General features: G+C 37.6%; 1 protein-coding gene across 1 annotated transcript in view; it reads left to right on the top strand.

Annotated features, from left to right (window-relative positions):
- The window catches only part of LOC130906162 (rho GTPase-activating protein 26-like), a 164496-nt gene that overhangs the window by 118850 nt on the left and 18827 nt on the right, over positions 1–26819 (top strand). Inside the window, exons 18-19 of the mRNA XM_057820146.1 lie at positions 11875–11980; positions 18052–18211. Coding sequence (XP_057676129.1) covers positions 11875–11980; positions 18052–18211 — 266 coding nt within the window. The remainder of the gene's footprint in view (positions 1–11874; positions 11981–18051; positions 18212–26819) is intronic.

A 26819-nucleotide genomic window follows, 5' to 3' on the forward strand; every position in this document is an offset into this window, starting at 1 on the left:
GTTTGGAGAAGGCACCCTTCAAATCTCAGAAACCTGTATCAGTTGGACAAAGAAGAATGGTCTAAAATTCCAGCAGAGCATTGTAAGAAACTCATTGATGGATACCGGAAGCGGTCTTTCGCAGTTATTTTGTCTAAAGCAGTGGTTCTTAACCTTGTTAAAGATACCGAACCCCACAGGTTTCACATGTGGATTCATCGAACCCTTCGGAATTAGATAACAAGGGAATTTTTCAATTCAAAAGCAATATATCTAAGCTAGCAAGCTCATAATTTAGCAAATTCCCATTCAAAATTCTTCTCATTTTGATAGCTAATTTATAAACACGTAAAATTTGAGACCACGCTGACCATTGGTCTGTTGTATTCCCTCATACCAAGTACGAGTCAACCTTCCACTGAGCAAACCAGTTCCTCCTTCAATCAGATGAAGGACTAGCAGTTAAAATAAATGGATTAAGCCTATAAATTGGGAGCAAACCAGTCCAAAACCTGATCTTAAAAGCCACTTTGCCTAGATTTAGGTTAAGAACCACTGGTCTAAAGGTTGTGCTACCAAGTATTAGGCTGAGGGTGCCAATTCTTTTGTCCGGCCCATTTCTGGAGTTTTGTGTAAAATGATAATGATTTAAATTTTTTCCCCTTTTTTTTTAAATTTAAGATATTACTACCAAAGCATTTGTAATTGCAATCATTTTCTGGGAGAAATTGAGCAATAACTGACAGAATTGCAGGGGGCGCCATTACTTTTGGCCAGCACTTTTGCTCAGTAGACATCTCGTTCCTACACTGTTTACATGCGTCTAGCATGTGTGACACGAGCGAGTTTGACCCCCCTAGCAACAGTTGCTAGCTTCATGAACATTAATGGGAAAAGGTGACATGATACGTGCGGTACACAATTCGCTTGTTGATAAGCCTGGCATTGTTGGCGGGAGACAATGTCCTCAGATTTGTGCTTACAAGATGGCTTTGTTGCTAGATGGATTTTGTGGCACTGCATGTGATAACTAAAGATGCACCGATACTAGTATCGGCAGGGGGCGCCGATCCAGCCCGAAATGTTGGTATCGGTATCGGTGAGTACCAACAAAGACGGCGCCGATACCATTTACCGGTCCATTATTATAACATTTGACAGCAGCCTTTTTTTCCTCCTGGCGCTCACTACACTCCGTCTCTGTGTTGTGTGATGACATGTGAACACCAAGTAGCTATCGCTATTGGCCTGCTCCAGACCAATAAGAGCGGGCCAATAGCCACTCCTAACCAATGACAAGGCCGCTTTTTCATATGGAGAAACCAGGAGAAATGGCGGCGGTCGGGAAGTATTTCAAAATAGAAATCCCGTCGATTAAAATCAATGGCTGCATGCAAGATTTGCGGCCTGAAAGTTTCCAGATTTGGAGTTAAATCGGCCAACTTCAATACCTCGAACCTGATAAAGCATTTGAAGACAAAATGTGAACGAACACAACGAGTTCGAGCCTGCAAGAGCAGGACTGCTATCTAGAGGAAGGGCGCTGGATCGGAGCAACAATCTCTGGTCAGTTCACTATGTCTACTTTACTTTTATTGTGTTTTACTGAAAGAAATGCCGCAGTAATTTGGGAACTGTTTCCAAAGTAGGGTTGCCACCTTTCAGAAATATAAATAAGGGACTCTCCCCTCCCAAAAAAAAGGAGGCTAATAGAGAGACGGGATGCTGTGGTCAATTATTATTACTTATAATTGTTAGCGTCCGCAAATGCGGAAACAAAGTTGGAACTCGATGCAGACAACAAGCGGGGGATACGTACAAGGGTTTAATGATTGCAAACAAAAAAATAACACGCGATCGCGGGATAGAAGAAATAACAAAAGGACCCCGTGACAGCAGGTCGACGGAGCTCAATACTACAAACTTGAAGGTTAACTAAGACGATAGACAGCGAGCCAAAAAGCCAAAATAAAAACACCTGCACATGGTAGAGGTTACAAACGAGAGCAGCACACTAACAGAAAAAAAACCAATGCAGGGGCATAACAAGCAAATGTAGCGAGACTCTAGTGTGAGATGTCAAATGGCAATCAGCAAGGCAAATATCTTTAAGACCACCTGCGCTGATGAGCCTGCATTGGATTCAGGTGCGACGTCAGGAACGCCCCCACGACCAGCCCAGCAACAAAACACAGTCTAACCAGCAGCAGAATGTGACAATAATTTCATGAAAGTTACACTGTTTGGCCATTGAGAGGTTTAAAAAAGTTTATTCAGTTCATTCAGAGTTTATTATTATGAATTTATTTTTACTTTCTTACTGTTGGGCTAGCATTATACATGTTTTATTATTTCACAAATGTAGCACTATTTTGGCCTTTGAGAGCCAAAGGTTTATTCAACTATTGTCTTCTAGTGTTTAGTAGACTATTCACTTTGTACTAGTCTTTTTCCTATTTTGTAAAGGCAAGCAACAGCCTGACAAAGCATTGATAGAATGATTTCAAATCCAATTATGTAGCTCTTTGGGGGAAAAAAAATATAATATTAATATATATATAATATATATATATATATATATATATATATATATATATATACACACACATAAATAGGGCTGTCAAAATTATAGCGTTAACGGGCGTTAATTAATTTTTTAAAATTAATCACGTTAAAATATTTGACGCAATTAACGCATGCAATGAATGACCCGCTCGCATATTGCCTCAAACAGATTGCAATGAGGCCGTTTATGGACATTAAGAGTGACACCGGCCGCTTGGGGGCAGCGCCGTTCCATACTTATGTTATTTCTTCTAAACGTGGGAGAATTAGTAGTTGTGAGACGTTTATGCTGTATTCACAATGCAATGCAAATTGCTATTTGTGCTCCACACATATTTCGGTAAGTTTTCTTTCTTTTAGTGGCAATTATGTGTCTCTTGTTGTATTTGGGTAAGATATGTACAGATACAGTGGGGAGAACAAGTATCCCCACTGTATATGTTATACAGTAAAGGCGAGTGGACACAGGCGTTCTTTGGACCGCGCCGTTTATTGGCATAAGCTTCGGCAACTCCTTCACAACAAACATAAGTATCGTTTAGTGAAAGCACAACAAAAATAATATTCCTATCTCTCTCCAAAAAAAAAAAAATGTTCACAAAAAGAAAAGCACTTCAGTCTATAGTATTGAGGCCCTATTCTGACACACAGTTAAACAACAATGCAAAATGAACTGGCATTCCATATCAAAATAGCTATGCAAAATACACGTAAAACTTTTCACTCTATTTTTATTATTGTTATTTTTATTCTTCTTATTACTATATTAATTCTACTTCTGATTGAAAATTTTACAAATTTTATTAAAACGAAAACATGAAGAGGGGTTTTAATATAAAATTACTATAACTTGTAACAATAACATTTATCGTTTAAGAACTACAAGTCTTTCTATCCGTGGATCACTGTAACAGAAAGAATGTTAATAATGCCATTTGTGGATTTATTGTTACAATAAACAAATACAGTACTGATGTACAGTATGTTGTATGTATATATCAGTAGTGTGTCTTATCTTTCCATTCCAACAATAATTTACATAAAAATATGGCATATTTTAGAGATGGTTTGAATTGTGATTAATTGCGATTAATTACGATTAATTAATTTTTAAGCTGTAATTAACTCGATTAAAAATTTTAATCGTTTGACAGCCCTAATATACTGTACATATATATATATATATATATATATAAAACGGGGTGGTATCGGTATGGTATCGGTATCGGCCGATACTGCACAGCCAGGTATCGGTATGGGGGCCAAAAAATGGTATCGGTGCAACACTACATGAGACAGTGCTCGCATCACCCCCCCTTAACTTTTCATATCTGTGCAAAACCCTTTCTTGAGGGTTTGTTTACTCGCGTCATATCCTTTGCCTAGAGTAAAAAAGACCTATATCTAATACGCAATCAAAAAAAAAAGCACAGTTAGAATCTGGACTACTGAATTGAGTTTGTCTGTCCTCCACTCAGTGCTCTGACTTCCTCCCATGCATACTCTTAAATTATTCAAAGCTGTAAATGTGAATGGGAATGATTTTCTGTCTCCATATGCCTTGTTAATAGACTGGCAACCACTTGCTCAAAGTCTGCTACGAGACGACAGCACATCCACATCTCTACAGAGGACGGATGTTTATAGAAAATAGATTTCTCCTGTAGTCCATCAATGATATTCGTTTCGGTTTTTTAAGAATGTCTGGCTGAAATTTTGTTCCGACATGCTGCCCCCTTCCTGCTACAGCTTTCATCCATTGTTTACCGTTTCGGGCCTATTGTTGTATTTTCTGCCTCTGGAACGTATCCAAGGGTCAACTGAAATGGATTGGACTGCCAGCCAGAGCGTAAATACATTAAAAACATCTTACAAATCGGCTATTCTTTTATTAAGTTTCATATTATTCATGAACACTGTAGATTTTCTGTCACTGAGCCAGTTGAATCCCTTTTAAGTGACAGTACTTTTCATTAGGGGTGTGAGAAAATATCAAAATGGTAATATATTGTGATATTTTGTATTCCAAAAGGTTATCAATATATTCCTACCAAGAACTGAGATATCGTTTTTAGGGCTGCAGCTATCGATTATTTAGACAATTGATTAATCTATCAATTACCGTATTGGGCCGAATATAAGACAGTGTTTTTTTGCATTGAAATAAGACTGAAAAAGTGGGGGTCGTCTTATATTCGCGGTCTAGACGTTATACCCATTCACGACGCTAGATGGCGCCAAATATCATTGAAGCGATGTTCTGTCATGACTAGGGGTGTAACGGTACACAAAAATCTCGGTGCGGTACATACCTCGGTTTTTAGGTCACGGTTCGGTTCATTTTCGCTACAGCAAGAAAACAAAACGCAAAATATGAATGTGCTAGTTGTTTATTACACACCTTTTTGCTTTCAACAATAGGAACATTAGCCTATACAAAGCTAGAATTCTGTTCGATTTTTTTTTTTTTTTTTGCTTGCTAACTTTCAAAAGAGCATTAAGTGCGAATACAAAATAAAATACCTGAGTGTTTCTTCAAACTTTGCCGAATTGCGCTTTCATTTCAGAAGAGCAATAAATGCATTTAAAAATAAATTAAAATACCTGAGACTCAAACGATATAAAAAAAGTCAATGAGTATCTAAGAAAGACAAAAGAACAATTGGCTAACTTGCAAAGCAAAAGTCTATTGGCTCAAATGCTTTAAAATGCTAACGTTTTTTTTTCAAACAATGCTCTTAGCAAATCGTTCAAACACAAATTTCCACAAAACATTGCTAAAAATACTTATAAACTAAATGACAAATGTGTAAACAAACATATTAGCTCAAACAAAAAACACCTTATGTTGGTCTTAACAGGGAGCAGCTAGATTCAGCCATGTTAGACTTGTTATGGCATATTCACTGTTGCCACTAGAGGGCAGTGTATCCAACCAAATCCATAAAACTAAATGCAACACTTTTGAAAAAAATCATTACAACATTACATTAATTAAACAAATTCTCGAAGCAGCAAAATTTGATTCTAAGATTTTTTCTGATCAAATTACTCAAGTTACTCGATGAATCGTTGCAGCATTAATCGTTTTAAAAAGGTGTCACAGTTTACGAAAAAAAAGGAACCAACAGGTTGCTACCAAAATCTTCCACTAGAATAGTGTATCCGTTGGCTTAACGACAGCCATTGACGGCACTAGACGCCCAATCTATTTAGACTGGGATGGGCGAAAGAACATTCATTCGTTTGAAACCGGAGCATCTGATTTTCAGAGCATTTACAAGCCACATTCTGTTCATTTTCGGGCATTTACAGGTCACTTCCTGTTGAATTGGAGTCACTGCATATTAATTTGGGGAGATTCCTGTTGATTTTGGGTTACAGAACAGGAAGTGACCCATAAATGCCCCAAAGTAAACATGAAAGTCACCCAGAAATAGCCCAAAATCAGTAGGAAAGTGACTGAAAATCAACAGCAAATGACCTGAAATGCCCCAAAATGAAACTCATTGGTTGCCACTGAAGGAATCTGACCAGTTTTCCTTATGTTGGGACAGGGCGTCCCGCCGTTTGTTTTGGACTGTTCGGGAGAACTGATTGAGTTGGTGGTGCAGACTTGGGCTTGTCGACGTCAATCTTGTTCAGTCATTTGCATGACGCACACGTTGGGCTTCCATGATAAGAAGGTGTCATGTATCTCTTATGCCCTATATTCTGCTTGTTTTCCTTAAACTACGGTATAAGTGCTATTTATTTTATATTGGGTGTGTTAGAGTAATACAAACAGTCAAACAGTAAATCCGAGAAATGATACTATTCCCTGATCGATTATATTAAGTGTGTTAGAATAATGCAAACAGTTAGACCGTGCTGACGAGAAAAGATACTATCTCCTTCACCACTGACCGCCATAGACGTCCAATCCATTAGAAGTGGGAGGGATAGCAGCGAATGAATGAATAATCATTCCTTGCCACCCTCCCAGTTCCAACAAATTGCACATGTACTAGTGATAAAAAAAGCAGAAGGATAAAGCAGAAGGATAAAGAACAATATAGATCACTATATCTTGGTATTTTTTTTTCCACATAAATCCATTTACCAGTGCAGAAAACATGCCCAATAATTTATAATATACCATAAGTTGAAGCCCACACATGAATAATTTATTTAAAAAAAAAAAAAAAAAAAAGCTTGCAAATGCTTCATTTGCTAAATATATGTAGTGAATGTATGTACTTCTTTCACCATGAAACCCTTTTTTTTACATAACATGCTTAATTATTAACTAGCATTGCCCTCAATGTGACATACTACATAAATACATTTACATTCACTTAACAGTGTTTGCAAAACGGCAAGTACTACAAACAAATGTTTCATTCCTTGCCAACGACAACAACAACCACAACAATGAGTCTTTGTGCACGAAAGGCAAAACTGCTACTGTGGGGAAAACGTTGTTGTGGATGAAGAAACCGTAATTTTCAGACTATAAGCCGCTACTTTTTTCCCTCATTTTGAATCCTGCGGTTTATAGTCCAGTGCGGCTTATTTGCTGATTTATTTGGGTTCATAGGTAACACTTTATTTGACAGCGGTGTCATAAAACTGCCATAAGACTGTCATAATTATGACATGACACTATCATGGGCATTACTGAATGCACATAACAGATGTTATTAAGTGTCACCCGGCAAATTGTGTCACTAACTCCATTTACTGAATGTCCTGCTTGGATGGTCTTATGACATTCTTAATGCGCCACTGTCAAATAAAGTGTTAGCAGATACCATAACTAGCAATCAATGAAACAACAAGTACAGTAACTGAAGAACAGAACATACATTTTTATTATTTACTAGGGCTGTCAAATTTATTGTGTAAACGGGCGGTAATTAATCTTTTAAATTAATCACGTTAAAATATTTGACACAATTAACGCATGCACGGAATGACCCTTTCATGCATTACCTCAAACAGTTTACAATGAAGGCGTTTTAGCACATTGAGAGCGAAAAGGCAGAGAAATGCGAGTGGACACACGCGTTCATTGGACCGCGCATTTGATTGGCCTAATCTTTGGCAGCCACTACTAACAGTCATCGTTGCCCAACTTCCCATCATGCATTTGGGCGGAGCAAGAGACAGATCTTTTTCATAACACGCTTAACTGAACACAAGGGAGAACATTTTGTATGCCATTTGCAGCCACTACTGACAGTCATGGTTACCCAATTTCCCATCATGCATTCGGGCAGAGCAGGATACGATCTAATTCTTTACATGCCTAAATGAACACAACGCAGAACATATACCATTTGCAGCTACCACTGACCGTCATGGTTGCCCAATTTTCCATCATGCATTTGGGCGGAGCAGAAGACGTTCTTTTTCTTAATACGCCTAACTGAACACAACACAGAACATACTGTATACCATTTGCAGCCACCACTGACAGTCATGGTTGCCCAACTTCCCATCATGCATTTGGGTGGAACAGTTAAGTCGCTACAGTATCATTTAGTGAACGCACAACAAAAATAACATTCCTATCTCTCAAAAAAAAAAAAAAATGTTCACAAAAAGAAACGCGCTCAATGCAAAGAGAGCTGGCATTCCCAATCAAAATAGCTATGCAAAATACACATAAAACTTTGCCTTGGCTAGATCTCTAATTAATTTAAAACTCACCATTGACACCTATCTTACGTAGTTAAAGACACTGTGGAAGAACGTCAGGGAGCCCGATGTGACTTTTTGATAGAAAATTTTTACAAATTTTATTAAAACAAAAACATTAAGGGGGGTTTTGATATAAAATTACTATAACTTGTACTCAAATTTATCTTTTAAGAACTACAAGTCTTTCTATCGGTGGATCCCTTTAACAGAATGTTAATAATGTTAATGCCATTTTGTGGATTTATTGTTAATATAAACAAATACAGTACTTATGGGAAGTATGTTGAATGTTTATGTCAGTCTTGTGTCTTATCTTTCCATTCCAACAATAATTTACAGAAAAATATGGCATATTTTAGCGATCGTTTGAATTGTGATTAATTACTATTAATTAATTTTTAAGCTGTGATTAACTCGATTAAAAATATTAATCGTTTGACAGCCCTATTATTTACACCTGTAGCGCTGCAATGCATGCTAGGAGGCATCTTGGACGACAACAGTGTTGACAGCAGGTAGCAGCAGAGATTGACTGTCTCCCCCAAGGGAGCAGTAATGGCCAAATGAAGCTTCTTGAAGCAATGAAGCTTTACAGTCAATTAGTGCTGCAACGATTAATCGATTAACTCGAGTATTTGATGAGAAAAAATATTCGAATAAAATGTTATTGCTTCGAGTATTTGTTTAATTAAAGTGGCGTAATAGTTTATTTTGAAAGTGTTTGCATTTAGTTTTATTGATTAGGGTGGCTACACTGCCCTCTGGTCTGCCTGATTTCACATGGCTGAATCCAACTGCTCCCTGTTAAGACCAACATAAGCTAAGTTTTTGTTTGAGCTAATGTTTTTAATGCATTCATAATTTCATTTATAGATAAATTTAGCCATTTTTTGTGGAAATATGTGTTTGACCTTTTTGTTAAGAGCATTGTAAAAAAAAAAGTTATAATTTTATATCATTTAAACTAGCGGACTTTTGCACTGTAAGTTAGCCAACTGTTCTTTTGTTGTACATACTGGTAAATCCCTATTTTTTTTTTTTTTTTTTTTGTACTATCTGAGGCTCAGCTCAGTTATTTTGATTTTTCATGTTCCTTATCCGATTACTCGATTATTCGGACTAACTAGTTCATCGATTAATCGACTACTAAAATAATCGATAGCTGCAGCCCTACAGTCAATTGGTTCAAAGCTTCATGGTGGCTTATATGGTTTATGACAGTGTTAAGAAGCCACTGTCAAATAAAGTGTTACCGATTGATATTTTAGGTGTAAATATCCCATAATACAGTGAGGACAGCTGCGGCTTATAGTCCGGTGCAGCTTATCTATGAACAAATGCTGTTTTCGTGTCAAATTTGGTGGGTGCCTTGTAGTCCGAAAAATACAGTACTTGAAAACTGCAACAGTACCTCTACTTGGGAACGTCTCTAGAATACAGATTTTTCAGGTTAAGACACACTTAATGGGAAATATTGCCTCTTTTTATGAAAGATTTCAGGATACGAAAGGCAAAAATACATTACCGCCGGTACTCGCGTTGATTGCTTGTTATGAACACGCGACTCCGCTTTTGAATCAACTTTACTGCAAAGTTGTGCTTTAGTGAAACAACTGACTTGTCTTCAAGACTTGTCTGCTCTCTGCATCTCCTCCTTGTCCTTGAGCATGTTAAAAACATTCACACTGGGGATTTTTACCTCATTCCAGCTGAAGAGACGAAGCCCAAAATGAAGGGCGGCTCACCCGACTTCTTAGCACTTTTACGACTTCCTTAATATGGCTTTGGAACTTTGCTGCTGTTGATCTAAGCTCTGGAAAACCAGTTAGGAATAAATAGGTCATGTGAAAAAACAGTAACACAGAGGTGAAGAGAAAATCTTTGAACAGAAATTCATTTCGCTGTAGTTTTGATGTTGACATTATTCAGCGAGTTCTGTTAACCCCTCATTTCAAATATGTTTGTGTACTTGAGTGCTAGTACAACCCCTAGCAAAAATTATAGAATCACCAGTCTTGGACGACCACTCACTCGGACATTTTATCATGTAGGACAAACTCAGATAAAAAAACGTGAAAAAATAATGAATTTGTTCAAAAGTGCAACTTTTTAGCATTCAGAAACACTAAAAGAAATTAGTAAAAAACATTGTGGTGGTCAGTAAATGTTACTTTTATAGAGCAAATGCAGGGAAATATATATGGAATCACTCCATTCTGAGGAAAAAATATGGAATCATGAGAAACAAACAAAGAAATAACCATCAAAACACATTTCTAGTATTTAGTAGCACCACCTCTGGCTTTTATGACAGCTTGCAGTCTCTGAGGGATGGACTTGATGAGTATTCTACATCAATTTGGTGCCGACTCTCTTTAATTCCAGTTGCCAGATCATCCTTGCAGGTCGGAGCCTTGCTGTGGACCATTTTTTTCAATTTCCACCACAGGTTTCCAATAGGGTTGAGATCTGGGCTATTTGCAGGCAGTGACATTGACTGGATGAGTCTTTCTCCTAGGAATGCTTTAACAGTTTTAGCTCTGGGGCATGGTGCATTGTCATCTTTGAAAATGACAAACATATTTTCAATTGAAGGGATAAGAAAGCTGTCTAAAATTTCAATGTAAACTTGAGCATTTATTGAAGATTTAACCACAGTGCCTTTGCCTGACATGCAACACCTTATCATCAAGGATTGAGGGAATTTTAATGTTTTCTTCAGGCAATCATCTTTGTAAGTCTCACTGGAACAGCACCAAACAAAAGTTCAGCATCATCACCTTGTCAAGAGTCAAGAATCTTTTGTTTGGTGCTGTTCCAGTGAGAATTACAAAGATGACTGCCTGAAAAAAACATAAAAATCCCCTCAGTCCTTGATGATATGGGGCTGCATGTCAGGCAAAGGCACCAGGGAGATGGCTGTGGTTAAATCTTCAATCAACGCACAAGTTTACATTGAAATTTTAGCTTTCTTATCCTTTCAATTGAAAATGTTTTTCATTTTCTAAGATGACAATGCATCATGCCACAAAGCTAAAACTGTTAAAGCTTTCCTTGGAGAAAGACTCATCCAGTCAATGTCATAGGCTGCAAATAGCCCAGATATCAACCCTATTGAAAACCTGTGGTGGACATTGAGAAAAAAGAAAAAAAAAGGTCCACATCAAGGCTCTGACCTGCAAGGATGATCTGGCAACTGCAATTAAAGAGAGTTTGCACCAAATTGATGAAGAATACTCATCAAGTCCATGCCTCAGAGACTGCAAGCTGTCATAAAAGCCAGAGGTGGTGCTACTAAATACTAGAGATGTGTTTTGATTGTTATTTCTTTGTTTGTTTCTCATGATTCCATATTTTTGTCCTCAGAATGGAGTGACCCCATGTATATTTCCCTGCACTTGCTCTCTAAAACTAACATTTACTGACCACCACAATGTTTTTATTCATTTCTTTTAGTGTCGTCCAAGACTGGTGATTCCATACTTTTTGCTAGGGGTTGTAAAAGACACGTCAATTAAACTATACACATTTTCGTGATATCACATAATACTGTAATAATCAGTTTGCTCCACGTGTCAACTGGTGTTCCAAATGTCAGTATTCTGTTTTTATTCCCCCTACTAATTGATGCCTTATGCTTTTCAGAGTTAGACAATCCCGAAGCAAGGGTGACAGAGATCCATAGTCTGGTGCACCGACTGCCTGAGAAGAACCGGCAGATGTTGGAGCTGCTCATGAAACATCTCTCCAAGTAGGTGGAACTTGAAAAAAATACAAGAAAAAAGGAACAAATTTAACACCACAGACTTGATTTCTCTGTCACATTAGTCGCGCTAAAGCTTGGCTGCCATTCGGGCTGCAACTGTGCCGGTATGAGATTCTGATGGTATGAGAAACTTAAGCCAAAATATCACGGTTTCACGGTATTGCAGTTACAGCTCTAAAATGTGTTACTTTGAGATATCTGGGTTAAAAAATGGTTTAGAAAATTGGACCATAAGTACAATGTTATGTTAAATTAGAAAATAGGAAAAAATAACTGAAATATTCTAAATAAAATTAAAATAATTGCTGTCCTTTAGCATAAACCCACAGCCACAGCTCAACATTATTACCATGAGAACCAAAATAATTGAATTACTTTCCATAAAAAGCACGTGTGTATGACTCGTATCATGTTTACATTATACACACTTTCTCAACAGACAGTTGGCAGAGAGAAAAAAACACATGTTCTACCATCACTAGACACACTAAACATGCTGGAGTTAACTCTTGTAGCTGGTGGGAAACGTTCATGACAGTGTTTGCTAACCATTAATATTGGATAAATGCGAAATATTGGAGGTATTGCCTCCGTAAACATGTTTTACATGTCGGGTGCCCTCCTCCACTAAGCCTCGGCCGTCTGTAACTTTTCTGTAGCCGAAGTATTCCCATACCAGTGATTTAGTTCTTTTCGGGAAAAGTTCAGGAGTTTCACCTCCTCCAGCCATTGTGTAGCACAGCTGACTCACTGACACTGAGCAACAACTGGTGAGGGAGTGTCTAGCCTTGCACCCTCAAACAAGGGATTTCTCCCTGCATTTTTGGGACATAAAAAATACCTAATACCTTAAAAACTATTTGAAATAAGATAAGATTTGCTTATAAACAAGTAAGAAAATTCTGCAAATGGAACAAGCAATTTTTGTGTTGGTAAGAATTCTTAAAATAAGACATCCATTCAGGATGAACTAGTAAAGTATAACTAGTTTCAAGATCTCGTTGAACTAGTAAAATATTGCTAGTTTCAAGATCTCATTAATCCTGAATGGAGGTCTTAATTTTAAGAACTCTTACCTAGACAAAAATTGCTAAGTATTTTTTTACTCATTTTAGTAGTATCATTTTTTTCCAGTGTAGCAAAGGTATGACAGAAAATGTTTGCGGTTTTGAAACCGTGAGGTTTTCATACCTTGGTATACCTTGAAAGCGGTAATTGGCATGTCTAGCTGCAACTAACGATATTTTTTTTCAATCGATTCATCGGATAAATGTCACTTTTTTCGATTACCTTCACAATTTAACTTGAAGTTGTTTTAGGCATGTCGTAAGTAACAATGAAGACAAAGTGGATGACTATTTCCATCAAAAATAATATAAATTGTGTCAATGAATAAGTCTCCGAATAAGGAGGAAACAGACTATAATGACAGTTGTTCATAAATACAATCCAAATCCAATTTCAAAGCACACTCTCTTGTATGTCACTTGACAGTTTGAGTTTGTGTTGACTCTAAGCTGTTATATGAATGGGTTTATGTGTGCTTTTTTTGTTTTGTTTTGTTTTGTTTTTTTATAAAAAGAAATGAGACAACTTTACTAACAATAACTAGTGCTAATATGCTTCTCCAAAACACAATACAACACTTAAGACACTAATTAGCATAACCGCTAACTAGCTTAGCGCTTTGTGCTAAGTAGTCACGTCTCATCAACAAAGAATACAAACAATACAATTGGCTTCATTTACCAACCTCTGACGGAGGCACACTGGATCTAACAACACGAAAAGACACTTCGACACTTCGGAATATTATTGATTCAGCAACCCAGCAGCAGCAGTGAACTCTCTCTCCTTGCTGTAATCACCGGCACATGCGCGCAGCCTCACATTACCCTCAAACAAGGACCCAAATGGGACTGCTCATAGCTGCCGGCAAAAATCGATCATCTAGTTAGCTGGCAACTAATTTATTAATCGATTTTAATCGATTAGCTTTTGCTGCCATTGATGGAGATATTCTTGGAAGTGATTAATTTTTTCATTAGAAATAATAGATTAAACTCGTGCCATCACTAATACGTGTTTTATCGACTTTCTTTACATTTTTCAAAATGCCTCTGCCTTTAAAGTTATTTTTCTCTGTCTGCCAATTCGACATCTGTTCCTTCTCAGTGCACAAATTCATTTATGTCTCCTCCAGGGCATTTCAAATGCTTGTGATGTGGCCAGCTTTGGTGCTGTGATGCTGGTTGAGTTTCCTTTGACGATTTTGTATCACTTCAAGATGCAAATTTTGCCTCCTGGTGTAACATTTTGAGTTGAGTGTATTTTGTGTTGATGCAAGGCAGTGCGTAATGTCAAAGATATGAGTTGTGTGTTAGTCAAGTTCACCGCAATCTGCTACTATGACAGCACACCCAATAACTCTTCAATGATCATGATTTATACAATACTTATGAGCGGTGACACTCTGTTTTATGTACAGTAGTTTACTTCTGCAGCATAGTCATGAAGTACCATGCATCAAATGGAATGTTAGACATTATGCAAAGCGCCGGAAGGTGAATTCTACTCATGATTATGGTTTTATATTATTAAATTATGCCTATGTGATGTTTGTACTTTCCAATTTTCTTCTCAGCACAGATCACAAGGGCATTAAATTGAACGCACATGGTTTAAAAAGCTACTGCGATATGAAGTCTGTACGTAGCCCCTAAAGGGACTTCGACAGAAATAAAATAAATTTAAGCAATCTGGTGCACAGCAGATAGTTTCTGGTGTGCACTACAAACAATCTGGTAAATATTAGCATTATATAGCATTCAAGCTAGTGGACTTTTGCTATTCAAGTTAGCGAATTGTTGAGTTGTAGTAATTGGCTAACTTGCATATCCAAAGTCCGCTAGCGTAAATTCTATATAATGCTAATGTTTGCAACAGTTGACTAACTTGAATAGCAAAAGTCCGCTAGCTTAAATGCTATATAATGCTAATGTTTACAACAATTTATTAACTTGCATAGCAAAAGTCTGCTAGCTTAAACGCTATATAATGCTAATGTTGACAACAATTCGCTAACTTGAAAAGCAATGCTATACAATGCTAAAGTTGATCGTTTCTGGTGCGCTCTGGTGTGCACCAGATTGTTTGTAATGCGCTCCAGAAACTATCTGGTAAATATTAGCTTTATATAGCATTTAAGTTAGCGGACTTTTGTTAAGCAAATTAGTCAATTGTTGCAATTGGCTAACTTGCATAGCAAAAATCCGCTAGCTTAAATGCTATATAAAGCTAATGTTTACAGCAATTGGCTAACTTGCATAGCAATCCTATATAATGCTAATGTTTACAACAATTGGCTAACTTGCATAGCAATGCTATATAATGCTAATGTTTACCAGAGTTTCTGGTGCGCACTAGATTGAAGTTGGATAAAAAGACATGTAGTTCTTAAAAGATAAATGTTAGTACGAGTAATAATAATTTGATATTAAACTCCATCTTAATGTTTTTGTTTTAATAAATTTTGTACAATTTTAAATCAAAAAATAAACTAGTAGCTCGCCATTGTTGTTGACATCGCAGGGCGGTGACATCACAGGACAACGCTGCGGTACTTCACAGTCACTCTAACTATGTAAGGTAGTGATTTAAATACACCACAATGTGTCAATGGCGAGTTTTACATTAATAAGACATCAAGCCAATGAGTGCGTTTTGTCCCTCGACTGACACCGTAGCTCCCTATTTTTTTTTTTTTAACTGGGTCTATTGTGATTCACGTTCATTTGAGTGTTGTCTTCACAAGACTACTGAAAATGGCTCCCAGCATCCTAGTTTGTGTATTTTGACTAAATATTGCCATCCTGTGTATTTGTTGAGCTAAATGAGTTGCTAAATTGTTTAAATATAGTTTGACCAAAGTCTGAGAAAGTTTTATGTGTATTTTGTGCATCTATTTTGATTGTGCATGCCAGTTCTCTTTGCATTGTTGCGTTAACTGTGTGAGAATATGGCCTCAGTAACAAAGCTTGAATTACTTTTCTTCTGGGTGACATTTTTTGAGAGATATGAGTATTAGTTTTGTAGTATTTTCACTATATGATACTTATGTGTGTTGTGAGAGAGTTGCCGAAGCTTATGCCAATAAACGGCGCGGTCCGAGCTACAAATCTGAATGCCTGTGTCCACTCTTCTTTCTCTCTCCCACTGTGGATGAAAGAAACTACAGCGTCAGTCACTGGAAAAAAAAAAACGCACTCATTGGCTTGATCCCTAACTATCCGGGTCTTTGAAAAAAGACCCAGATAGTGTTATTCTGTTGTTGTTTTCCCCCCCCCATTCATTTTAAATGGGATGCAACGTTCAAATTTCCCAATTCACTTTCAATTGAATTTCCAATGAAATTTACATTGCATTGATGCCATTGACAGCCATGTATGTCGGATCTATTGATACCAATGTATGTCTGGTTCCATTGAGGCATATGTAAGTCGATACCATTGACAGCCATGGACGTCCAAATTTGTCATTCGTTTCCAATGGCATTAACGTTGCATTGAGGCCAATTTAGACAGATGCCATTGACGGCCATTTGTCATTTCTATTGATGCCAATGTACTTGGCATATGGATGTCGATGCCATTGACGGCCATGGACATCCAAATTTTTTCCCATTCATTTTCAATGGCAAAAAATCCAATGTCCACAAATCAAAAGGAAATGACCTGATATCAATAGAACGTTTCCCCCAAATGTCACCGATTCGATTCCATTGACGCTTATGGAGGGCGCTGCCTTTGACGGCCATGGACGTCCAAATTTCCCATTCATTTCCAATTACATTTACTTTGTTTAATGCTATTGACAGGCATGTTTGTCCATTCTATTGATGCCAATGTACTTGGATTTCATTGACGCCTACGTAAGTCGATGCCATTGACGGCGATGGACGTCCAAATTTTTTCCCATTAATTCTCAATAGCAAAAAAAGAAAATGTTCCCAAATCAACAGGAAATGACTAGATATCAATCGGTCAGCCACCCAAATGTCCCCAAAAAACCTGATATGACCAGACCACGCCCCCAAATGACCTGATATGGCCAGGCCACGTGCCCAAATGACCTGATATGAAAAGGGCACGCCCCCCAAATGTCCCGAACTGACCTCATATAACTAGGCCACGCCCCCAGATGTCCCCAAATGGCCTGATATGACCAGGCCACGCCCCCCCAAATTTTCCAGATTAACAGGAAGTGACCTGAAATTGTCCCCGAAATGTCCCAAAACCAACCTGGGCAGGGCTAAGATCTGTATCTCCATACAGCAAAGACCCAGAGTAGTTTCTCCAGAAATTGCCGTTTTTAGTTAATGTAAAAATCGGCATTGACACCTTGTGGCGTATTACCTACCTTACATAATTAAAGAGTGACATTTTTTTTCTTTAAAGAGTGACAAGTGGAATTCTTGCAGTGTGGCACTGTGACGTCACCACCCTGCGACGTCAACAACAATGGCGACCTACTAGTTAAAATAATTTTACAAATTGTATAAAAACGAAAACATCAAGAGGGGTTTCAATATCAAATTATAATAACTTGTACTAACATTTATCTTTTAAGAAGTACAAGTCTTTCTGTCCGTGGATCCCTTTAAATATATTTCTGTCGATGTCTCTGTAGGGGCTCTGTAAGTCTGACTTTTTCCAGACTGAAATTTCATATATTAAATAAATATAAAATCATGTTTTTTTCATTCAATTATGAATGATCATAAAGTTTCCCCTTCCACACCATATTTGTTTGGACTCTTTTGTTGATAATCCATGTCTTTATGACTGCACTCTAATTGCCGTCAAAGTTTCAGTCTTTTAAGGTGAAAGAAAAAAAATAGCATCATGATTATATTGCAATAGCTGTGGAAAATTCACAAGGCAACAAGAAAACAAGGGACTACTTTGTGAATTTCACTTCTATAAGGACATTATTTGTTCTAGAAGTTATTTTTTTCTACTAGTTCATGTAACAGTATTTCTCCTCCCTGACAACAGCGTGGCCAGTCACCACCAGCAGAATCTAATGACTGTGGCCAATTTGGGCGTGGTGTTTGGGCCAACTTTACTCCGCCCACAGGAAGAGACGGTGGCGGCCATCATGGACATCAAATTCCAGAACATTGTTGTGGAAATCCTCATTGAGCACCATGAGAGGGTATGTCAAATTTATGTGTACGTTAATTCATTGGCTACTAGGCATGTACCAGTATGAGGTTTTGATAACCATAAGCAAAAATACTGCGGTTTCATGGTATCACAGTATTTCAGTTATAGCTCTAAAAGTGTTATTTTGAGATGTATAGGGAAAAAAAAAGAAAAAAATTCCATTGAACAGGTTTTTTTTTTTTTTTCCCACAACATATCTGCAAATTAGAACATCAACGTGAATATACTAGTAATGTTAAAATTAGGGGTGTCAAACGATTAAAATTTTTAATAGAGTTAATTACAGCTTAAAAATTAATTAATCGCAATTCAAACCATCTATAAAATATGCCATATTTTTCTGTAAATTATTGTTGGAATGGAAAGATGAGACACAAGATGGATATATACATGCTACATACGGTACATAAGTACTGTATTTGTTTATTATAACAATAAATCAACAAGATGGCATTACCATTATTAACATTCTGTTAAAGCGATCCATGGATAGAAAGACTTGTAGTTCTTCAAAGATAAATGTTAGTACAAGTTATAGAAATTTTATATTAGAACCCCTCTTAATGTTTTTGTTTTAATAAAATTTGTAAAATTTTCAATCAAAAAAATAAACTAGTAGCCCGCCATTGTTGATGCCAATAATTACTTAAACAATGCTCATGGGCGCTGAAGCCTATAAAATCAGTCGCACCCAAGAGCCAGCAGAGGGCGACAAAACTCCGAAAAACACAATAAGTACACATTTCACTGTGCTGTCATTTTAATGTTTGAGCAGGGCATGTGCGTTAATTGCGTCAAATATTTTAACGTGATTAATTTAAAAAATTAATTACTGCCCGTTAACGCGATAATTTTGACAGCCCTAGTTAAAATAAATAAATAAATGAAATGTTTTAAATAAAATTGCAATAAATAGAACTTGTAGACTAAACCCTCAGTAACAGCTCAAGTTGCTCAACATTAGAATAATAACAACAACAAAAAGAATGGACTTAATATACTGTATGATCAAATTGGTTCTATGTCAAACACATACCACTTCTGCTATTAATATTAATTAGCTGAATGGAGAGCGAGACCTAGCGACATGGCTCGTGTGTATGACTCGTATCATTATTTACATATTATACAAACACAGACAGACCAACTCTCGACACAGAAAGAGAAAAAACACCACAGGCTGTATTATGAAAATGTTATTTTGAACATATATTGACAATGGCAGAAGGTTTTACAAAAGTACGCTAATGGTAGCAAGGAAACTAGTTAGCTGTCGTGGCGTGCTACCTAGCAACGTTATCTGCCTTGTTAACAAGCTTACGTTATAGTATTTGTTTTACCATCGCTAGACACACTAAACACGCTGGAGTTAACTCATAGCTGGTGGGAAACATTCATGACAGCGTTTACTTACTTTAAATTTTGTGTAAAGTGACGGCTGATGGTCACGTACAGTGGGGCAAATAAGTCTTTAGTCAACCACCAATTGTGCAAGTTCTCCTATTTGAAAAGATTGGAGAGGCCTGTAATTGTCAACATGGGTAAACCTCAATCATGTGAGACAGAATGTGGGGGAAAAAAACAGAAAATCTCATTATTTGATTTTTAAAGAATGTATTTCCAAATTAGAGTGGAAAATAAGTATTTGGTCACCTACAAACAAGCAACATTTCTGGCTGTCAAAGAGGTCTAACTTCTTCTAACGAGGTTTAACAAGGCTCCACTCGTTACCTGTATTAATGGCACCTGTTTTAACCCATTATCGGTATAAAAGACACCTGTCCACAAGCTCAGTCAGTCACACTCCAAACTCCACTATGGCCAAGACCAAAGAGCTGTCGAAGGACACCAGAGACAAAATTGTAGACCTGCAACAGGCTGGGAAGACTGAATCTGCAATGGATAAAACGCTTGGTGTAAAGAAATCAACTGTGGGAGCAATTAGTAGAAAATGGAAGACATACAAGACCACTGATAATCTCCCTTGATCAGGGGCTCCATGCAAGATCTCACCCCGTGGTGTGAAAATGATAACAAGAACGGTGAGCAAAAATCCCAGAACCACCCGGGGGGACCTAGTGAATGACCTACAGAGAGCTGGGACCACAGTAACAAAGGCTACTATCAGTAACACAATGCGCCGCCAGGGACTGAAATCCTGCACGGCCAGACGTGCCCCCCTGCTGGTGCCAGTACACGTCCAGGCCCGTCCAAGGTTCGCTAGAGACCATTTGGATGAATGTTTTATGGTCAGATGAAACCAAAAGAGAACTTTTTGGTAGAAACACAGGTTCTCGTGTTTGGAGGAGAATGAATACTGAATTGTATCCGAAGAACACCATACCCACTGTGAAGCGTGCGGGTGGAAACATCATGCTTTGGGGCTGTTTTTCTGCAGAGGTACCACGACGACTGATCTATGTAAAGGAAAGAATGAATGGGTCCATGTATCGAGAGATTTTGAGTGAAAATCTTCCATCAGCAAGGGCATTGAAGATGAGACATGAGTGGATCTTTCAGCATGATAATGATCCCAAACACACAGCCAGGGCAACAAAGGAGTGGCTTCGTAAGAAGCATTTCAAGGTCCTGGAGTGGTCTAGCCAGTCTCCAGATCTCAACCCCATAGAAAATCTGTGAAGGGAGTTGAAAGTCCATGTTGCCCAACGGCAGCCCCAAAACATCACTGCTCTAGAGGAGATCTGCATGGAGGAATGGGCCAAAATACCAGCAACAGTGTGTGAAAAGCTTGCGATGAGTTACAGAAAACGCTTGGCCTCCGTTATTGCCAACAAAGGGTACATAACAAAGTATTGAGATTAACTTTTGGTATTGACCAAATACTTATTTTCCACCATGATTTGCAAATAAATTATTTAAAAACCAAACAATGTGATTTTCTGGGTTTTTTTTTCACATTGTCTCTGATGGTTGAGGCTTACCCATGTTGACAATTAGAAGGCCTTTCTAATATTTTCAAATTGGAGAACTTGCACAATTAGTGGTTGACTAAATACTTATTTGCCCCACTGTAAATATGAAATCATGTTAGAGGTCCTGCTGTCCTTCCTCCTCTAAGCCGCAGCCATCTGTTTTTTTTTTTTTATTTTTTTATGTTGTCTTTTTTAAGGGGGTGGGGGGAGCTCACCATTGTGTCTAGTCTAAACACAGCGACAGTGTCACCGACAGACACAGGACAGAGAAAAAACTGGAGGGGGAGGGGTGAGCACTGCCGCTCCAAGCCACAGATTTCTTTCAGCATTTTTGGGACATGAAAAATAGCTAAAACTGTACTACGGTATGACAGAATTTTTTTGTGGTTTTGAAACCACGACATTTTCATACCACGGTAAACCTTGAAACCGGTAACCGGTACATGCCTATTGGGTACCATGGGCGTCGGTAGATCGCTAGCATGTTTTCTGCGCAATTGACGCTGATAGATGTCCAATCCACTGGAATGGGGAAGTGCTTGCAGAGATCATTTTTGACCTCATTACCCCAAGATTTAATTCTATTTCATATTCTAAATCAGGGGTCCCCAAACCACAGCCCACCTCCACATTTGGTCCGACCCCTGAACATTTTTTTTTTTTTTTACTTGGCATTTATTTTTTGGCTTTTTCTGTGAAGAACCCAGAGAGGGTTATTTGGTTATTAATTATTTGATTAATAGTGTTATAATATTATATTATATTATATTATATTATATTATATTATATTATATTATATTATATTTATTTAGGGTTGTCAAACGATTAAAAAATTTTAATCGAGTTGATTACAGCTTAAAAATTATTTAATCGTAATTAATCGCAATTCAAGCCATCTATAAAATATGCCATATTTTTCTGTAAATTATTGTTGGAATGGAAAGGTAAGACACAAGACGGATATATACATTCAACATACTGTACATAAATGCTGTTTATTATAAAATAAATCAACAAGATGGCATTAACATGATTAACATTCTGTTAAAGCGATCCATGGATACAAAGACTTGTAGCTCTTAAAGATAAATGTTAGTACAAGTTATAGAAATTTTATATTAAAACCCCTCTGAATTTTTTCGTTTTAATAAAATTTGTAAAATTTTCACACAAAAAATAAACTAGTAGCTCGTCGTTGTTGATGTCAATAATTACAATTAAATAAAATGCTCATGGTGCTGAAACCCATAAAATCAGTCGCACCCAAGCGCCAGCAGAGAGCGACAAAACACAAAAAACACAAGTAACAAATGGACATGACACTGTGCTGTCATTTTAATCTGTTTGAACGGGGCATGAGCGTTAAATGCGTCAAATATTTTAACGTAATTAATTTTAAAAATTAATTACTGTCCGTTAACGCGATAATTTTAACAGCCCTATATTTTTTTAATTTAATTTACTTTTGTTCCGTGAAGAATCCAGCAAGGGTTATTTGATTATGGCTTTCTGAAAAACAATACATTTTTACATTTAGGCACTCCTGCAATCGTCAGACTTTTTTTTGTTGAAAACTGACCTTCTCTTCATCAGAGAAGGGAAAAGTTATGTGGCCCTCACAGGAAAAAGTTTGGGGACCCCTGTTCGAAATGATAAGTCAAGATCAAATAAAGGGATTATCTTGAACTCAAACAAACAGAAAAAGGTAGACGGATACGTAAGCGATTACATAATCTCCGCTTCCATTGCTTTCGCCAACCTGCGGAGGTAAAAACTGTAGTTTGAGTGTCTAGAGTAAAAATCCTCCCAAAAAGCTGTACAAATATGTGAAAACGACACGTCACGCAGAGGCAGAATTTCTGGTTTGGCTAAAGCTCAATGCCTAATGTGCTTAAGTGTGCGTTATTTTATGGTACTTACTCTTTCCACTCAATCGCCTCTTTAGCTGGGCTGCTTTCTGGTGCTGCCATGGTAACAGCACAAAAACAAATGGAAAACGAGACGTTGCTGTGCTTACGCATATTGTTTGTCTGCTGAAGGACACACACAAACACACACACCTGTATGTGCGGCGTACATGCGATGAAAGGTAGTTCATTGAAGAAAAAACCCAAGCGCCTAATTATTGTATGGTCACAATAGGAAGAATAATCAGAAGCGATAATAATGCATTTGACAGTCCACCCAAAATGGGCGATTGCGAGGCAACGGCTTTAGATGGACTGCATATCTGGATCAGTGATGTCACAGATTAGGAAAAAGTCCTTTAATTACTGATTACGCCTAAAAAAAAGTAATCTTGTTACTTTACTGATTACCGTATTGGCCCGAATATAAGACGGCCCTGATTATAAGACGACCCCCTATTTTTCAAGACTCCATTTTGAAAAAAACTTTTTGAACGCCAAATTAAACTTTTATACAGAAAATAATTACAGTACATCCGAAACAAATGACCATAACAATATATTTGAGAGAAAAAGCATCTTATTTTGCATTATTCAAATCTTAATATTTGAACATTTAAATATGTAAATTAAAGTGCAATCACATTCGTAAATGAATGGTTTTTGAAATGTAAATAAATAGAGGTGGGAATCTTTGGGCACTTAACGATTCGATTACGATTCAGAGGCTACGATTCGATTATAAATCGATTATTGATGACAAATCCCCCCCTGCTATTAGCTGCTTTTAATGTTTTGTACATTAGTTACAAAAACTGCAAAAAAAAAAAAAAAAAAAAAAGCCTCGCAGGCTTTAATAAACGACTATTTCAGTATCAAGTTAACAGTTAAAAATAAAAAATAATATACTTAAATCCCCATTCTGTATCAGCAGCTTTAAACTACATTCAATAAATTCATTTAATGTTGTGAATCAACCGTTAAAGTTGTTAAAATTGCTCCCGTTATTCCATAATTTCCCCTTTGTCTACTTTCGACATGTGAAAGTTTTAAAACTATTTTAATGATAGATTCAAGTCAAAATTTTACCGATTTAGGAGTATTTTAGATAAAAAGTTAATTAGGTTCGCTTGGAAGGTTCGCTACAACAGCCTAGCAGGGAAGTCTACTGCTTTAAGATGGTGGCTGTTCACTAACGCCCGCTTCTAACTTTTTGTACATGTTCTGCTAACGCCACCCAGTCTATATTGCATCTAGTCCTATATAAATATGATATCTACCGTACCATTATGTGGACGTACTTTGTAGCAGCTGTCGGCAGCAGTCCGGTATGCTGCTGTTTTTTTATCTCGCGGCATGAGTTGAGCTAGAGCCGTGAGTTGAGCATTGGCATTACACGAGGGGCCAGGTAATGACAAGCATGATGTTTAGCTACTCTCGCTCCGTTCCTCATTGCGTCCCAAAGACCGCGCGGCGCGCGGAGTGTGTTTTACTTACGCTTTATTTGACATGTCAGAATCGGAATTTGGATGTTTGTGAATCGTTCTCGAATCTTCCACAGCCGAATCGCGAATAATCTAAGAATCGGAAATTTCGTACACCTCTATAAATAAAGCAATCTGTTGTGATAAAACAACAAAATTGCAATAACTGCATTAACTATCGAAGTGAGGTCTTACTGTAACTGTAGTCTTGAAACAAATCTGATTAAGGAAAAACATTGCAATAAAATAATGCAAACTGGTTAAACTTCAGAGTAGCTGAGATCTGTCATGACAGAACATCGCTTCAATGATATCTGGCGCCATCTAGCGTCGTGAATGGCTATAATGTCTAGACCGCGAATATAAGACGACTCCCACTTTTTCAGTCTTATTTCAATGCAAAAAACACTGTCTTATATTCGGGCCAATACGGTACTTTATTATCAAAGTAACTAAGTTACTTTAAAAGTAATTTATCAGTTACTTTTTACCAATTTTTCTCCTTTTGCTGCCTCAAAATAAGAATGACAACAGAAAAATGTCTATGCATGTAATTGAGTTTCCGATAAAATAATTCAAAGGTGAAGATCATAATTTTTCACATAAGGCTTAATCTTCGAGTTAGCAAGGGTTTAATTTGTCATTTGAGTTCATTTCAACCACCATTGACTCGCGCTACTTTAGCCTCTCGGGAGCCCTGAAACTAACAAATAACTGACGAACTTTGTTGTTGAAATTTCTTGAAATCAACTCCACCGACTAATTAAACCCTGCGAACTCAAAAATTAAGCCTAATGTCAAAAATTCTGAATTTCGGGTTAGGGTTTAGGCTTAACAGCATATATGTGCCAATATAAAACAATGAAAATTGACTGCACAATAATCAGCAACACACAATTGAATTGCACATTTCAATAAGCACAAAGGTTGGGGCGGGTGCGGATGCGAGCACACAACCCGGAAGTATGCCATCCAAACACACGGTCAATTTGGCGGCAACTAAGCACTTTACACTCAATCGGACTTACAACACATCTCAAAGATGCTAAACAAACACGCCACTTCACGGAATAAATGTGCTACACGAATATGATGTAAAAAAATGGTCGCCGACTTTGCGAAGACGAGCGGGGCGACGACTACCCGACATTGCAACGGCAGCTACGAAACTGCCGCGCATGTACCGATTCCAACGTATCGCTGGAGCCCTCCAGAATGAAGGAAAAATACTCACGTTCTTTCATGGAAGCACACAGATCAACATTCACTCGCACATCTCAACAGGTGACTGTACTCGGCTCGAATATGCACCTGCGCTGGCACACGTCATTCTCAACATACGTGTGACTCGAGACCAAAACAGGAAGAACTATGAGCAGTTACCATGGAAACAAACACGTAGTGGGAACCTTTCTGACATTTTAGGGCTACTCCGGAGCCCTGAAACCAACAAATAACTGATGAAATTTGTTGAAATAAACTCCACCGACTAATTAAACCCCCGCTAACTCAAAGATTAAGCCTAATGTCAATAATTCTGAATTTCGGGTTAGGGTTAGCAGCATACCAGTGCCAATGTAAAACACTGCAAATTTACTGCACAATAATCAACAACACAAAAATGAATTGTGCATTAAACACAACGATGGGGGCAGGCGCGAATGCACGCGCACAACCCGGAAGTACGCTGTACGCTAGGAGTGGGAACCTCTTGTTACCTCACGATACAATACGATTTGCGATTCAAAGCTCACAATAACGATGATCTGACGATATGGTGATACAACGATTATCGATACATTGGTCAGGAAATCATTCTAGGATTTTCTACAACAACTAAGAAACAGAAAAACAAGTTTCTGCTGTGAATTGGAATGAGTTTATCTCTAGTAGACGTCCAATCCAGTTATTTCCTGTTGATTTGGGGGTATTTTATGGGTCATTTCCTGTTTATTTTGTGTTACAGAACAGGAAGTGACCTGGGAATCACCCAAATGATTAGGCAGTGATTCAAACTCCTCAGGAAATAACCTGTAAATGAACAGCAAGTGACCTGTAAATGCCCCGAAAATCGGACAGAATGATTGCGAATGCTCTGGTTTCGAATTAGTGTTGCAACAATTAATCGATTAACTTGAGTATTTGATTAGAAAAAAAGATTCAAATTACATTTTGCTGCTTCGAGTATTCGTTTAATTAAAGTGGCGTTGTAATGGTTTGTTTTGAAAGTGTTTGCATTTATTTTTGATTTGGGTGGATACACAGCCCTCTAG

The sequence above is a fragment of the Corythoichthys intestinalis genome, chromosome 18 (genome assembly GCF_030265065.1).
Source record: "Corythoichthys intestinalis isolate RoL2023-P3 chromosome 18, ASM3026506v1, whole genome shotgun sequence".
In the NCBI taxonomy this organism is placed as follows: Eukaryota; Metazoa; Chordata; class Actinopteri; order Syngnathiformes; family Syngnathidae; genus Corythoichthys; species Corythoichthys intestinalis.